Source organism: Bombina bombina, chromosome 8 (genome assembly GCF_027579735.1).
Source record: "Bombina bombina isolate aBomBom1 chromosome 8, aBomBom1.pri, whole genome shotgun sequence".
In the NCBI taxonomy this organism is placed as follows: domain Eukaryota; kingdom Metazoa; phylum Chordata; class Amphibia; order Anura; family Bombinatoridae; genus Bombina; species Bombina bombina.
The window spans coordinates 171,701,259-171,719,834 of NC_069506.1; the positions used below are offsets into that span (position 1 = coordinate 171,701,259).

Genomic DNA, 18,576 nt, shown 5'->3' on the forward strand with positions numbered 1-18,576 from the left:
TGCCTTCTTGCCTCTGACATGTAATCACATTTATTTAAAATAACAACATTCCCTCCTTTGTCACTAGACCTGATTGTGATATCATTCTTCTGTTTTAAAGATCTTAGTGCCTCTTTCTCATTTTTTGTTAAATTTTGTTTTGTGTGTGTAGATTTGAGTTTTTCTTCTAATTCTAGTATCTCTTTCTCAACTTGTTTCTGAAAATTATTTAATGCTCTACCCCTGAAATGTTCTGGGTAAAAATCTGAAGATTTTTTTGAAGGCATTGTGATATCCTGATCACTAGGTCCCACACTAGTACTTTCAAGATCTCTTAGTTGTTTTAAACTGACTAGGTCCCTAAAGTCAAAGTTGTGATCGAACATTTCTGTTTGACCATTCTCAAAAGGCTCAGAATTTGTAAGTGTGTGACTCCTATCATGTGCCAATGCTCTATCATTTTTGAAAAATCTTTTTAACGTCATTTTTTCAACTTAGAATAGCTCTAGTCAAAGTGATTAAAAAACGCCTGAGCCTCCCCTAGTCTTCCACCTCCCTATGCTAGGTTAAAGCTTGATTGGGCAAGCCTGTATGACTAAAATCCAACATGTAGCCCATAACTAACATCAATAATTATTAATACTTCACCTATTTCATGCAATAATGTATTCGTCTGTTTGTGTATCGGACGACTCGTCGAATATGCATAAATATGGACAAATTTGAATATGTTTAAAGCTGAATGCACATCTCTAGAAATTACATGCTCTTATTAATTAGATACTCAACAATGTCCATTTAAAGGGACGTAAAGTTTTTTAAATTTACACTGTTGTTACTTTACATCTTCCATGCCAAATATATTTTTAATATATTTTAATTCTCCTCTAGCATATGCACAACAGAATATTGTTAAAGTGATTGTAAACTTTAACGAATTAAAGGCCAGTATTAAATAATACTCTTAAAAACAGGGGCACTTAAATTCATTAAAGTTTACAATGATGCTTATTTTTTAAAATACTTACCTTTGATTTATGGTAAACATAACCCTGATCCTCCGCCCCGATCTGCTGCTTCATTAGCATATCGATGACGAAACCGGCTTCCTCCAGTCGTTGCGTTGCCCCACAAGCTGAAAAACCTAAGGGAGCACACAATGATTAGAGGAAGCCGGATTCCACATCGATCTGCTAAAGAAAGCATAAGATGCGGGTGGAGGATCATTGTAAACTATAATGAATTAAAGTGCCCCTGTTTTTAAGAGTATTATTTAATTACTGGCCTTTAATTTGTTAAAGTTTACAATCCCTTTAAGTTCAATATCCAATGCCTTTCAGAATACGAAAATCAGATATGACAATTTGAATTTTTTGTATTTTAAGAGCCCTCTGCTGTAACCAATGTGACTGTAACTGCAAAAACGACAACCACCATCTCTTTATCATGGAAGATTCCCAATGACATAAATACAGCAACCTATGTCTATAAAATAATTGTGAATAATGGCAGCTCTTCCTGGGAGAATTCTACAAAGGACAACAAAACACAGATTACATCACTATTGCCTGGTGTAAACTACACATTCAACATTTATACTGTCACTTCTAATAATGTGACGAGCGTGGCTTTTGGTCCCATCCCTGCAACAACAGGTAGGTTTAAAGTTATTGATTTTTTTTTTGTATGCAAACAAACGTTTTTACAATTTTTATATCTCCGTACTTCCCATTCATAGCCAATAAATGCTTTACAACTATCAAAATGAAATTACCTATCTACATTCCACCCATTTTACTTCCATCCGTTCTTCATTTGTCCTTCCTTTTACAATTCACAAATAACATGCAATTTTAAACAACTTTTTCTATTATCAAATTGACTTTGTTGAAGAGTAAGCTCAAAAGCAGCAATGCACTACTGGGAGCTTGCAGAACATACAGTATATGTTGAGCCAATAAAAAGAGGCCAGAAAGAGGACACAAAGAGCAACCCTGGAAAAATTGAAAACCAGCCCTATATTTTGTTAAGTTCATAGAATGCTCACAAAATTAGTGGGATAGACTTTCTCTTAATATTTATTTTTTCAGAATGTATGCAAATGTTTTGAGGAATATGGTGATCAACTTTATGGATAGATTGGAAACACAAATCATGATATCTCAAATACTGGGTTGGGAGCAACAAGGAGATTACCAGGGCCAGATTAAAAGTGGCATGTTATTTAAGTGCCACTAAACCCAAAATCTTTCTTTCATGATTTAGATAGAACATAAAAAATGTAAACAACATTACAATTTACTTCTATTATTTATTTTGCTTCATTTTTTAGATATCCTTATTTGAAGAAAAAGCAATGCACATGGGTGAGCCAATCACATGAGGCTTCTATGTGCAGCAACCAATCAGCAGCTACTGAGCATATCTAGATATGCTTTTCAGCAAAGAATATCAAGATAATAAAACAAATTAGATAATAGAAGTAAATTAGAAAGATGTTTAAAAATGTATTCTCTTTCTAAATCATGAAAGAAAAAATGTGGGTTTCATGTCCCTTTAGTGCTTTCGCTTACATGCAAACACTGACAGAAGTAAATTTTTAATGCGAGCGGGTTAGCGCACATATTACAAGTTGAAAATAAGTTATTTGCGTGCGTGCGAAAACTAATGCATGCTAATACTTATCACTTGCATGCTAACCCGACACGTATTAGACCAACTGTACCCATAGGCAGTTATGAATATTTTACATTTCAATGTTATTCACATAGAAAAAAATGTTCTATTTATTTTTAAAAATATTTCTATGTATATAGTATGTATTTTTTGTAAAATATCTATGTATCTATACAGTATATATATATATGAATTTATATAGGTATAGGAATATATAAGAATATATATTTAAAAATACATAGAACGTGTTCCCCTATGTGAAGAATACTGAAATATAATATATTTACAGTACATAAACAGTAAAACACATTATAAATATTAAAAAATATTAAAAATGATTTTTCTTGTTTTGTGGTATTTGAGTGTATACATAAATAGACATGTAAATGTATATATATATATATATATATACAATATTACCCTCTCTGTTCAAATACCTTGTTATTTACCATATACCTTTTTACCCATATATTTCTTTTTACTATTTGTATGGATCATTTTTGTTAGCTTGTGTATATATGAGTATAACACTTTATTTAAATGTGTTTATGTTGTCTTTGGTGTCACTTTAGGACTTTAGCCGCGATAACCTGATGAGTGCAAATTTAATTTGTGCTTGTGTGGTCGCATTTACTTTCAACTTGTAATAGGAGCGCAAATTAGCACAGGTGCAATATTTTAATATCGTGCTTGCGTTAACATTAGCTCTCTGCTTGTAATCTAGTCCAGAGTCTGAAAAAAAACCCAGAAATATTAATGATATGCTAATCAGAAGCATGAGTTTGGCTACAGTCACTGCCGTACCCTCATCAGTAAACAATGTACGAAAATAAAATAAGCAACTATCGTCTCACTGGAATGCATAGAAAGATTACAGGCAATCACATTGGCACAACAGCAGGCCAACAAACATGTTCACATCAAGACACAGTCATTCTTCAGAAGGATCATTACATTCCAACCCAGACAGTGAGAAGATTTGTGTACTAGAATATGACAATAACTTAATCATTGCTTTCAGAATCATTAAGTGCATTATGTTAAAACTGCCAAGTTCATAAAAAAAAAAATACAAATGGGGATTAGAATGGCACTTAGACCCAATTGTAACACTGCATGCCATCCTGCTTCAACTACAGATTTGAGCTTCCAATTAAATTATGTTTCCAAATACTACCCTGCTGGAGGGCTGTATTCCCTCAACTATCAGATAAAAATAAGAGTGCGAGAGAACGACAGAAAGATTATACACATATACAAAATATGCATAGACTTGGTTTATATTCCACTAGAAGTTAACTATATTTAAATAATACACAATCTATGTACAAGAGATAGTATTTTAGATGGTTGTCTAACTAGGGTTGCCAGCTGTCCACCAAATATATACTGCACACTTGGTAGGTGACTGGGACTAATGATAGGTGGGGTCCCAAAATGGCCCCTCCACAAATCTCTACCTTAGGCGGCACCCTACACCCAGCCATACAAATTTTACACAACTAAGCAGTGATTTTATCCCCTTTGCTTTCAGTAACACTAAAATGAATGATTTTATCTTAAAAAAAATGGACCAGTATTTTTATAAAATTTTTACTGGACAGCAATGTTCCCTGTAAGGTGCGCAGTAGCACAGCTGCGCACATTTCCTCTCGGTGTAGCGCAGACAGCACAAACGCAACACCAGAGGGATGTTGAAAGTGAAGGTCTGCAAATCTCTTGCAAGTACTTTTGAGACTGACATCCTACCCACAGCGGGGGACGCGGCGGTGTAATATAAGTGCATGCACAACTAAAGGGGTGGCGGATGGAGGCAGCTACAGCCTGGATCAGAGCGTGCATAAGGAAGCAGAATTAGTTTTTTGAGGTGAGGCAGTGTGTGACATAGGGGCCGATTTATCAATGTCTGGCGGACATGATCCGCTGTAGCAGATCATGTCCGCCAGACATCGCTGAATGCCGATAGCATACGCTGCCGGCACTTAACAGTGCACAAGCAGTTCTGGTGAACTGCTTTTGCAATGCTGCCCCCTTGAGATTCGGTCGCTAGCAGGGGGTGTCAATCCACCCAATCGTGCACTATCAGGCGGATTGCAGACCGCAGCCTCAGAGGAGGAGTATGAGTTAAGGAGCAGCGGTCTTAAGACCGCTGCTTCTTAACTTGTTTCCAGTGAGCCTGAAGGCTCGTGCGGAAACAACTGCATTGGGGCCGATACGGGCCATGATAAATCGGCCCCATAGTATTTTTTCTGTGATGGTTAAAGTGTAGCAATGTTTTTACAGCCCACTGTGTATATATATATATATATATATATATATATATACACACAATAAAACCCTGATGCCCAGTAAAATGTTATTTAACCTTTGTTGACATGCACTAGCACAGCTGCTTGTCATTTCTGTTTGGCTGCCATGTCTCTTCTATTTTACCTCCCCATTCAATTCCTAGTTTATTACATTGTTATCAGAATACCACTTGCAGCATGTGGGTAAAAAAAAAATTCAGGCTTCATCCAATTTGTTCCCAGCAACAAAAATATATATGCACATATACAGTATGTGTATATGTGTAGCCAAAAATCAGGGCCTAAACCTCTGCTACTGGAATCCCTGAAAGAATCAGGCAATACCAACTGTTCAAAAAAGGAACTACTTAATATGCTAATATGCCTCTTACAATACACCATTTAACTTATGGTGACACACTCCACATAAAGCATAAATATACAGATAATAAATAATATACACATAATAATAATAAAATAGAACTTTGACAAAAGGAAGGGGTGTTCATGAGGTTATAAACAATAAAAGTAATAGCCATCCATTTGCATTGTCACCCTTTTTATCCTGTACAAATGTTGTTGATGAACCTGAAATCAATAGATGGTGCTGTGTTATAGAATGTCAAGGAACTTTCAACCAATATAGGGTGCTGTGCCACACATTGACACATTGTCCCTTTGGATGGCTATAGTTCTTTCACAGTGCCCCCCCTTTGTTTAATGGACTGAGGTTGAAACTCTATAGTTCGCACTTGTCCGCTGGCCTCTTTCTATCTGTCAAACTTTGGATTGCCAGGATAGCCCGTCAGCATTGGCATTGTCTCTCTCAGCCGGTATCGTATTGTGAAGTTAAAGGGTTGCAGGGTTAGACTACACCTGTGTAAACATTCATTATCCCTGGCCACCCTATTAAGCCAAACCTAGCCTACAATAAACTACCAATAGACCTTAAAAGGGCCTTTTGTGGGGCATTGTCCCAAAGATATCAGCTCTTTTACCTCTTAAAAAATACAACCCCCCCCAACAGTAAAATCCACCACCCAACCAACCCCCCCAAACCAACCCCCTAAGCTAACCATTGCCCTGAAAGGGGCATTTGTATGGGCATTGCCCTTAAAAGGGCATTTTGCTCTTTTGCCTTGCCCTTAAAAGGGCATTCAGCTCTTTAATTAATAGCCCAAACCCTAAGCTAAAATAAAAACCCACCCAAAAAAACCTTAAAAAAATCTAACACTACCCCCCGACGATCTACTTACAGTTGTTGAAGTCCCGCTTGAAGGATCTTCATCCAGCCGACAAAGTCCTCATCCAGCCGGCAAGAAGTTTTCATCCAGGCGCTTGTTTTCGTTGCGGTATGGAGCTCAACGCATCCATATCGCCCGCACAAGCCTGCTTTTTCCAAACTTGTAATGGCATCGCTATAGGGGGTTGTAGTTGCGGTCGTTAAAATCCCTATAGCGCTCAAAACTCGTAATCAAGCTATGTGTCTTATTTAAAGCATAATGCAATAGAACTACCCATTAAAATGTGTTGAAACCCCCCCCCCCCCATCCAAAGTATGCTGCCCTTGGCACAATTTGGCCTTGTTATGCTGTCTGCTGACTGAAGGACACATTTAAATTAACCCAGACTAGTATAACTACAGGAGAACAATGTTACTGTTCATTCCTATCTACAATCAACCAAGATTAAAATGTTTTTATTATCCATGCTGGTGATGATATATTCCTGCCTTGCACAAGATAACCCTCTTAAATGTGTTAATATCTCATTATGCAGTCTTATTAGTCAGAAGTTGCAACCTGGAAGGCAGGCTAAGCGGAAAAAGGAGGCAAAGGCTTACTATGCAACACCCTGGAGAGTGGACAAGTGTGAACTTTGAAGGGATATGGAACCCAAAAATGTTCTTCTGTGATTCACACAGAACATACAATTTTAAAAAAAGTTTCCAATTTACTTAGTTCATATGATATTCTGTGTTGAAGAGATACCTAGGTAGGTGTCTGGAGCACTTTGTTGCAGTAAATAGTGCTGCCATATAGTGCTCTTGCAAATGGATAACTTTCTTGCAAATCTGCTGACATATAGTGCTCCAGAAATGTCCTGGGTCCTAAGCATACATCCAAGCTTTTCAGCAAAAGATACCAAGATAACAAAGAAAATGTGATAATAGAGGTAAATTAGAAAGTTCTTTAAAATCTGAATCATGTAAAAAAAAATATTGAGGTTTCATGTGCCTTTAAGCTCTCTGTATACATAACCTAAGCCAGCACTAGCCCAAAGTATATTATAGATTTAATTTTATTTATGTGAACAGAAACCCCCCAGAAAAGATCACTAGTCAAATGTATTAAAGTGCTTAATTATAAAAATAATAAATAAATGTGCAAATTTGACCACTGAAAATCATTAAGATTCCTACTAGAGCCCATAAACCAAATAAGCATTCTTGTATTATTACAATGCTTGCAGTGTTGCAATCAATTAAATAAAAAATGTCAAACTTTAAACATCTCATATTCCATTATTTTTAATTGTCTAGCGCCTAAATATGTCTTATAAATTATCACTTCCCCATAACTTATACTAGTGCAGATTGGGAAAGGAAGAACTAACTTCTGGGAATGGTAGAGGTTATAGTAGAGAGGAGGAGAGACATGGCAAGCTAAAAGAGCCAAGTAACAGCTGGTCCCTGGCACACTGTGTGATTTATGCACATACACCACTGGGTGCCACAGACATGATATAATTACTGTTATTTACTCTGACTGTAATCTTTATATTTTTGCACACTTTATAGGAAGTCATGATTTTAGTTATCTGCAGATGATACATCACTTTATATACACAGTACAAAAATATATACAGATTACAGTCAGAGTAACTAATAAAAGATCTCCCTTTGCTCCAAAAACTATCTGTATGTGCTCTTTTTCCCTTTCTCTTTCTGTCTTATGCAAGTTAGAGTCACAAAAAAATCAGGTGCAGGCACGTTGTCTCTGCCTGGACCTGCTCCACCAATGCCACCTCCCTCTTAACTTGTGGCTCACGGACCCAGTTGCTGTGGTCCACTGGGAAATCTCCCGGTCTCCCAGTAGGCAAGTTCGGCTCTGCAAGAGACATATGTACAGCTACCAATCACCAGCTAGCTTCCAGCCTTGCTATTATAGCCACACAATCCCTTAACGACTGGCGGTGTACAGGGTACATTGCAGTTGTTAAGGGGTTAAAATTGCATGCTCTATCTGAATCATGAAAGAAAAAAATTGGGTTTCATATCCTTTTAATCAGAGTTCCAGGGTTATTAGTGTAGAAATTGCTAGAGATGTGCATGGGCGCAAAAATTTGTTTCTTTCAAAGATTAGCTTTCTCAACATTTGGTTTGGCCAAATTTCTTTTTACATGGGCATATGTTTCAGCCGAATATTGGATTCACATTTGTTACCATTATTTCCAATGGCAACTGAAAATATTTACATCTAATTTTAACAAAAATATTACATGAAAGAATTTGAGCAGTTAAAATGACCATTTAACGCTAACAGAACAAAAACTCACTGAAAGGATTTGAGTCAATAACTAGATCACACAGGCACAGAAGCCCGACTGACTGTCCCTTACATCAATCATTAGTAATTCTGTGGCAGAATTGGACAGGGGACAATGGACACATGAATGGCCAGAGTTCTTTACATCATTACACAAAGGAGTTGAATAGTCAAGCAATATAGCTACCCCCCATTCCTGTACCTTTATGGTTGCCGACCGGCAAAAATAAATTAATGCATCAATTTGGTCAAGCAATCATTCATTCTTCATCTGTTTCTTCCAATAATGTATTTGGATGTTCGTGTTTTGGACTACTTACTAGGGGCTAGCTTACGACTGGAGTGCACATTAGCGCGCCCGCTCGTGCATTAACTTCTCTGCACCAAGGCTTTTTGCACCCGTTGGGTTGCGCTTGTATTATGAAAGTATAAAGTTTGCGCTCGAGTGTTAACCCAACATTCGCAAGAAGTGGAACTTAGAATATTGCGGCTGCATGAAAGTATATATTTTTATATATATATATATATTATTTCTACATATATCTTTTGTTTTTTAAATAAATAAATATATATATATATATATATATATATATATATATATACACAACGCACAGAGAAAGTCCAGCACTCAAAACTGGAAGAGTTAGTTGCCGCAGCTGGCAAAATGGGACAAGCCCAAATACCACGTCAAGGTCTCTTCCAAAATCTGGGTTGCTAATAAAGCTATACAAATGCAAGCTCTCAATCAAACAATCTGGTGAACAAGTCAAGGGTTCACATCCTTATGTAATCACCCTAGGCATATACAAAACACAAAAGGGGACTGCATTTTCAGACTGAACTGGGTACACATCCAATGACCCTGCAACATGCTCCACCCTGGGTGCTCAATGTGCTATCCCCAGAGTCCTAGGCAGTTAACCCCAGACCAGTCTGGGTGTAAGGCCCAGGATCGTGCGGAATTAGATGCATTGGGGCTGGTTGATGGCATGATAAATCGGCCCCTATATCACCATGTTAGAGTTGCTGAACAACGTAATCTGATATGATCATTTTCTTAGAGAAACTATCAAGCTGTCGAAAGTTAAATGAAAATAAGGGTAGAATTACCTCTGAGAAAATGTGCGTTTTTAAAAAAGAATAAAGTATCTATTTTATTGTTAGCTATGTAATCTAGCCCATAGATTAAAGACTGCTGCTCCATAACCTGTACCCCTGCTGGCGGCATATTGGCTGCGAATCTGCAGGGGGCGGCGTTGCACCAGCAGCTCACAAGAGCTGCAGGTGCAATGCTGAGTATGCAGAGCGTATTGCTCTCCGCATTCAGCGAGGTCTGTCGGACCTGATCCGCACTGTCGGATCAGGTCCGACAGACCTTTGTTAAATAGGCCCCATAGTGTTTAGGTTAGTGTAAACAGAATAAAGTAATACAAAAAAAATTATGAGCATGTAAAATTATTCATATACTGTACAGTTAAACTTCTTAGAAAGAAAACAAATTTCTATAAACTCACCTTCTTCTATAAAGGTAAGACGAGTCCACGGATTCATCCTTTACTTGTGGGATATTATCCTCCTGCTAACAGGAAGTGGCAAAGAGCACCACAGCAGAGCTGTCTATATAGCTCCTCCCTTAGCTCCACCCCCAGTCATTCTCTTTGCCTACTCTAAGTACTAGGAAGGGTAAAGTGAAAGAGGTGATAAAATATTAGTTTTTAATTTCTTCAAGCAAGAGTTTGTTATTTTAAATGGTACCGGTGTATACTATTTACTCTCAGGCAGCAGATGGATGAAGACTGCTGCCTGGAGGATGATGATCTTAGCATTTGTAACTAAGATCCATTGCTGTTCCCACAGAGGCTGAGGAGTACAGGAAACTTCAGTGTGAGGAACGTTTTCATGCTATGCAGCAGTGAGGTATGTTCAGTCATAGTTTTCTGGAGGGACTGTGTATTTCAGAAAGGCTGACATTATACCCAGGAGGGTAAGGGTAAGCAGTAATCCTAGAGCTAATAATAAGGGCATTACTAAGCTTGCATAAGGGGCCAATTACAAATATGGTTGACACTGAGTTGTAAATGTTTGTGGGCAAACTTTTTTATGATCTGGGAGTGCTTTAACGTTTTGTGGGCAATAACGTTTTGTGCAACTTTATTGAGGGCACACATGGCTTAATTTCTGGGTCTCAGAACCCACATGGCTAGTTATAACCGCTCTGGTGCGGTTCTTTGAGGCTGTAGAGACATCGAGTGAGATGGGCGGGGCCTATTTTCGCGCCTCATATGCGCAGTTAGTTTCTCTCAGCAAGCAGCAAGCTCTAACTCCTGAGGGCCCTGGTGGATGTTTTGGGCCAAATCGAAGCTTTAACCCCACATTTACTATCCCTGAGGGCAGGTAGGGCCACAGCAGGGCTGTGGCAAGGTGCTGAGGGTGTTTTTCCGGATCTGGGCCTATTTTTAATCCGGTTTGCACATGAAAGGGTTAAATGTTAAAATACCTTGTGGGGCAATCTTAACTACATATATTGTGTCTGCATACAAAATTTTGAAAAATTTGGTGCATGTTTAGGCTGTTTTGCAGAACGTGTATGCTTTTTTTCTCTTAAAGGCGCAGTACCGTTTTTTAAGATTGTTATTTTTTTTACTAAATAAAGTGTTTTCATGCTTGTCTGTATTCATTACTAGCCTGTTCAACATGTCTGACATTGAGGAAAGTCAATGTTCAATATGTTTAGAAGCCATTGTGGAACCTCCACTTAGAATGTGTCCCTCATGCACTGAAAGGTCAATAAACTGTAAAGAACATATTTTAGCTACTAAAAGTATGTTGCAGGATGATTCTCAGTCAGAAGGGAATCAGGTTATGCCATCTAATTCTCCCCAAGTGTCACAACCGTTAACGCCCGCACAAGCAACGCCAAGTACTTCTAGTGCATCTAATTCTTTCACCCTGCAAGATATGGCCGCAGTTATGAATACTACCCTCACAGAGGTTTTATCTAAGTTGCCTGGGTTGCAGGGGAAGCGCAATAGGTCTGGTGTGAGAACAAACGCTGAGCCCTCTGACGCTTTATTAGCCATATCCGATGTACCCTCACAATGTTCTGAAGTGAGGGATTTGCTGGCTGAGTGAGAGATTTCTGATTCAGGAAATATGTTCCCTCAGACAGACTCAGATATGACGGCTTTTAAATTTAAACTAGAACACCTCCGCTTATTGCTCAGGGAGGTTTTAGCGACTCTGGATGATTGTGACCCTATTGTAGTTCAAGAGAAATTGTGTAAAATGGACAGATTCCTAGAGGTTCCTGCCTACACTGATGTTTTTCCGGTCCCTAAGAGGATTTCGGAAATTGTTACTAAGGAGTGGGATAGACCAGGTATTCCGTTCGCTCCCCCTCCTACTTTTAAGAAAATGTTTCCCATATCAGACGCCATGCGGGACTCATGGCAGATGGTCCCTAAGGTGGAGGGAGCTATTTCTACCCTGGCTAAGCGTACAACTATACCTATTGAGGACAGTTGTGCTTTCAAAGATCCTATGGATAAAAAATTAGAGGGTCTCCTGAAGAAAATATTTGTTCATCAAGGTTTTCTTCTCCAACCTATAGCATGCATTGTTCCTGTAACTACTGCAGCGTCCTTTTGGTTCGAGGCTCTGGAAGAGGCTCTTCGGGTTGAGACCCCATTAGATGATATTCTGGATAGAATTAGGGCTCTCAAGCTAGCTAATTCTTTCATTACAGACGCCGCTTTTCAACTGGCTAAATTAGCGGCGAAGAATTCAGGTTTTGCCATTTTAGCGCATAGAGCGTTATGGCTTAAGTCCTGGTCTGCTGATGTGTCATCAAAGGCTAAGCTTTTAGCCATCCCTTTCAAAGGTAAGACCCTATTCGGGCCTGAACTGAAAGAAATCATTTCAGACATTACTGGAGGGAAAGGCCATGCCCTTCCTCAGGATAAGACGAATAAGATGAGGACCAAACAAAATAGTTTTCGTTCCTTTTGAAACTTCAAAGGTGGTCCCTCTACCTCTTCCCATGCCGCAAAGCAAGAGGGGAATTTTGCTCAATCCAAGTCAGTCTGGAGACCTAACCAGACTTGGAACAAGGGTAAACAGGCCAAGAAGCCCGCTGCTGCCACCAAGACAGCATGAAGGGGTAGCCCCCGATCCGGGACCGGATCTAGTAGGGGGCAGACTTTCTCTCTTCACTCAGGCTTGGGCAAGAGACGTTCAGGACTCCTGGGCTTTAGAAATCGTAACCCAGGGGTATCTTCTAGATTTCAAAGATTCTCCCCCAAGGGGGAGATTCCATCTTTCTCAATTGTCTGTAAACCAGACAAAAAGAGAGGCATTCTTACGCTGTGTAGAAGACCTATATACCATGGGAGTGATCTGCCCAGTTCCGAAAACAGAACAGGGCCAATGGTTCTACTCCAATCTGTTTGTGGTTCCCAAAAAAGAGGGAACCTTCAGACCAATTTTGGATCTCAAGATCCTAAACAAATTCCTCAGAGTCCCATCCTTCAAGATGGAGACCATTCGGACTATTTTGCCAATGATCCAAGAGGGTCAATATATGACCACCGTGGACTTAAAGGATGCATATCTACACATTCCTATCCACAAAGATCATCACCAGTTCCTCAGGTTTGCCTTTCTGGACAAGCATTACCAGTTTGTGGCTCTTCCCTTCGGGTTGGCCACGGCTCCCAGAATTTTCACAAAGGTGCTAGGGTCCCTTCTGGCGGTTCTAAGGTCGCGGGGCATAGCTGTGGCGCCTTATCTGGACGATATCTTAATCCAGGCGTCGACTTTCCAACTAGCCAAGTCTCACACGGACATCATGTTGGCTTTTTTAAGATCTCACGGGCGGAAGGTGAACATAAAAAAGAGTTCACTTATCCCTCTCACAAGAGTTCCATTCCTGGGAACTCTGATAGATTCGGTGGACATGAAAATTTTTCTGATGGAGGTCAGGAAATCAAAATTTTTATCCATCTGCCGAGCTCTTCATTCCATTCCTCGGTTGTCTGTGGCTCAGTGTATGGAGATAATCGGCTTAATGGTAGCGGCAATGGACATAGTTCCGTTTGCTCGCTTGCATCTCAGACCACTGCAACTTTGCATGCTCAAACAGTGGAATGGGGATTATGCAGATTTATCTCCTCAGATAAATCTGGACCAAGAGACCAGAGACTCTCTTCTTTGGTGGTTGTCACAGGATCATCTGTCCAAGGGAATGTGTTTCCACTGGCCAGTGTGGGTCATAGTTTCCACCATTTCCTCTCCTCCCTCGTTTGATTGCCAGAATTAAACAGGAGAGAGCTTCTGTGATTTTGATAGCACCTGCGACGCTACGCAGGACTTGGTATGCAGACCTAGTCTTCCACCATGGACTCTGCCACTGAGACAGGAGTGGACATTCTGATTCAAGGTCTGTTCCAGCATCCAAATCTAGTTTCTCTGCGGCTGACTGCTTGGAGATTGAAAGCTTGATCTTCTCCAAGCGGGGTTTCTTGCAGTCGGTCATAGATACCTTGATTCAGGCTCGAAAGCCTGTCACCAGGAAAATTTATCATAAGATATGGCGTAAATATCTTTATTGGTGCGAATCCAAAGGCTACTCATGGAGTAAGATCAGGATTCCTAGGATTTTGTCCTTTCTCCAAGAAGGATTGGAGAAGGGGCTATCAGCTAGTTCCTTAAAGGGACAAATATCTGTTTTATCAATTCTACTGCACAAACGTCTGGCAGATGTTCCAGACGTTCAGTTGTTCTGTCAGGCTTTAGTTAGAATCAAGCCTGTGTTTAAACCTGTTGCTCCGCCATGGAGTTTGAATTTAGTTCTTAAAGTTCTTCAAGGGGTTCCGTTTGAACCTATGCATTCCATAGATATTACGCTTCTATCTTGGAAAGTTCTGTTTTTAGTTGCTATCTCTTCGGCTTGAAGAGTTTCTGAACTATCTGCATTGCAATGCGACTCGCCTTATCTTATTTTCCATGTTGATAAGGTGGTTTTGCGTACCAAACCTGGATTCCTTCCTAAGGTTGTTACTAATAAGAATATTAGTAAGGAAATTGTTGTTCCTACTCTGTGTCCTAGTCCTTCCTCTAAGAAGGAGCGTCTATTGCACAACTTGGACGTGGTTCGTGCTTTGAAGTTTTACTTGCAAGCGACCAAAGATTTCCGTCAAACATCTTCTTTGTTGTCTATTCTGGAAGACGTAGAGGTCAAAAAGCTACGGCTACCTCTCTTGCCTTTTGGCTGAAAAGCATCATCTGTTTGGCATACGAGACTGCTGGACAGCAGCCTCCTGAAAGAATTACAGCTCACTCTACTAGAGCGGTGGCTTCCACATGGGCTTTTAAAAATGATGTTTCTGTTGAACAGATTTGTAAGGCTGCGACTTGGTCTTCGCTTCATACCTTTTCCAAATTTTACAAATTTGATACCTTTGCTTCTTCGGAGGCTATTTTTGGGAGAAAAGTTCTTCCAGCAGTGGTGCCTTCTGTTTAACCATCTGTCTTGTCCCTCCCGTTCATCCGTGTCCTGTAGCTTTGGTATTGTATCCCACAAGTAAAGGATGAATCTATGGACTCGTCTTACATTTATAGAAGAAAAGTAAATTTATGCTTACCTGATAAATTGATTTCTTCTATGGTAAGACGAGTTCATGGCCCGCCCTGTCATTTTAAGACAGATTATATTTTTTTGATATAAACTTCAGCCACCTCTGCACCTTGTAGTTTCTCCTTTTTCTTCCTGTACCTTCGGTCGAATGACTGGGGGGTGGAGCTAAGGGAGGAGCTATATAGACAGCTCTGCTGTGGTGCTCTTTGCCACTTCCTTTTAGCAGGAGGATAATATCCCACAAGTAAAGGATGAATCAGTGGACTTGTCTTAACATAGAAGAAATCAATTTATCAGGTAAGCATAAATTTACTTTTTAGTGGACTTTTTATGGGGCCTTATACTTATTTTTTTTAATTTAATTTTATTTGTTCCTTTTTTAATCAAAGTTGTGGTGGTACTAAAATGTGGAAGTGCTCAACTCGGGACGGACTGTGCTTAATAACCAGCCCTTTGGGATGGTACCCACCCAGGGGGCAGCCTCTTTTGCACGATCTGTCCCTTTCACAGAATAAAACTTTCCTGCAGTACATTAATCTGATAGCATTCAAAAGGACAGTCCTGCCCAAAATACCAGGCAATTCTCATGTAAACAAAGGATTTGTACAGCTAACCCCAGACATATGTTTCAGACTATATGAGCCTAATCAGAGGAAGTGCAGCTATATCTCTCTATTCTCAGGCAGGGGTGGAACTACCGGTGATGCAGCAGTCAAGGTCGCAACCAGGCCCTCGGGAGATCCCCCATCAGGGGGCCCCAGCTTCAGCACAATTTTTTTTCTTTTTTTTTCTTGCACCGCAGCCCCCCTCCTTCATCTGCTGTCTACCTCTACTCCTCCTGACAGTTTTAAATCAGACGCTCTTTTACAACTGTGTTATTTGGCACATGTTCTAGAACACGCACAAACTATCACAAATTCATCTTAGTCTAAAAAAATACTTATTAAATTTGATTTCATTATATGACCACAGTCCTAAATAAACTTATTAAAGTATATAGTGTAAATTTATTTGGACACAATTTAAATCATATTTATTGATTTGTCTTAGATCATTTACATTCTCCTGATAGTGATTTTAATTGCTCATTATATATTAAACATTCCCATATGACTTTACTTACATCACTGATGCATTTAATTGTATTACAATAATTCATGTTAGATTTAGAGCTTCTGTTGTGGGTTTTTAGGGATCTACAAAAACATGAGTAACATCACAATATACATGTACAGTAAACCTTTAGAATGTTGTTACAAATAAAATAAAAGAAATTCCCTGAGTATTCTTTCAATAAACATTGATCTGAAGTTGAAGCCTAATGATTAAGTCATATTAAGTCATACAATCTATTTTATATAATAAGTCATGGTATCTCATTACATTTCTATATAATATCATTTGCCTAGCTGCAAGTAGCATTGTGTTGAACAGATCAGAGCAAACGGCCACAGCTAAAGTTTGCAAGAGGTGATTCCGTTTTGCCAGAAAAAGTAACTAGTGTAAAATTCAGCAGCTGCAGTTACCCCTGGCTTTCACTTTCTCCTTTGGGCATAATCTGTAAATACTGCTGTTGAGCTACATCTGTATTTCAGCTGCCATACTATCAATACACGTTACTTATTTCCCAGAGGATTTTTTCTTTTACATTAAAATTGCTGTTAAAAGGACACTAAACACATAGGGCCCGATCCGATATGCAGCGTTGCCCGCAAAAGCCGGCGACGCCAAATTTTGCGCTGGTTTGGTATCACATATACAGCGTAACCTAGAAGTTACGCTCGTATATTTCTGCCTTCGGCCGTAGTTTTTTGGCCCATAGACAGGTATACCAAACCAGCGCAGTTTGGTATCCAATATACAGCGTAAGGACTTACTTGGCGAAAATGGAGAAATCCTACTCCATTTTCACCTCGCCACAAATTGCAAGCGTAGTAAGCCTTACGCTGTCTATTGGAGCCCCGTAACTCCCTAAACTACCTGCAAAATAAAACCTAACGCATGCGCAATGTCTATCTACCTGTCAACCGCGAACTGCTAAATAAAACCTAACACCTAACGCATGCGCAATGTCTATCTACCTGTCAACCGTGATCCCCCGCCGCAATCCCTAATAAAGTATTTAACCCCTAAACCGCCGCTCCCGGACCCCGCCACCACCTACATTAAATGTATAACCCCCTAATGTGAGCCCCTACACCGTCGCCATCTACATTACCTACCCCCTAATGTGAGCCCCTTACACCGCCGCCATCTACATTACCTACCCCCTAATGTGAGCCCCTTACACCGTCGCCACCTACATTAACTACCCCCTAATGTGAGCCCCTTACACCGCCGCCACCTACATTAACTACCCCCTAATGTGAGCCCCTTACACCGCCGCCAGCTATATTAAAATTATTAACCCCTAATCTATTGCCCCTATACTGCCGCCACCTATATTAAATTAATTAACCCCTAATTTAATCCCCCTACACCGCCGCCAGCTATATTAAATTAACCCCTAATTTAATCCCCCTACACCGCCGCCAGCTATATTAAATTAATTAACCCTTAATTTAATCCCCCTACACCGCCGCCAGCTATATTAAATTAATTAACCCCTAATCTAATCCCCCCTATACCGCCACCACCTATATTAAATTAATTAACCCCTAAAATACTAAACTATCCCTACCACTAAACCTAAGTCTAACCCTACAAATAGCCCTGAAAAGGGCTTTTTTCGTGGCATTACCCCAAAGTAAACAGCTCTATTGCCAGCCCTTAAAAGGGCTTTTTGCGGGGCTTTGCCCCAAAGTAATCAGCTCTTTTACCAGCCCTTAAAAGGGCTTTTGGCGGGGCATTGTCACAAAGTAATCAGCTCTTTTGCCTATAATCTAAATCCCCCTATACCGCCGCCACCTATAATAAATGTATTACCCCCTAATCTAATCCCCCTACACTGCCGCCACCTATATTAACTATATTACCCCCTAATCTAATCCCCCTACACCGCCGCCACCTTTATTAACTATATTAACCCTAATTATATTAGGGTTAATATAGTTAATATAGTTATTATATTATATATATTAGCTATATTAACCCTAATTATATTAGGGTTAATATAGTTAATATAGTTATTATATTATATATATATATATTAAGTATAATAACCCTATCTAACTCTAACACCCCTAACTAAATTCTTATTAAAATAAATCTAATTAATATTAATATTATTAATTAAAATATTCCTATTTAAATCTAAATACCTATAAAATAAACCCTAAGATAGCTACAATGTAATTAATAATTACATTGTAGCTATTTTAGGGTTTATATTTATTTTACAGATAACTTGGTATTTATTTTAACTAGGTACAATAGCTATTAAATAGTTAACAACTATTTAATAGCTACCTTGTTAAAATAATTACCAATTTACCTGTAAAATAAAACCTAA

General features: G+C 39.3%; 1 protein-coding gene across 1 annotated transcript in view; it reads left to right on the forward strand.

Annotated features, from left to right (window-relative positions):
- Positions 1 to 18,576, forward strand: part of PTPRH (protein tyrosine phosphatase receptor type H) — a 317,187-nt gene that overhangs the window by 192,592 nt on the left and 106,019 nt on the right. The window contains exon 6 of the mRNA XM_053690705.1: positions 1,365 to 1,634. Coding sequence (XP_053546680.1) covers positions 1,365 to 1,634 — 270 coding nt within the window. The remainder of the gene's footprint in view (positions 1 to 1,364; positions 1,635 to 18,576) is intronic.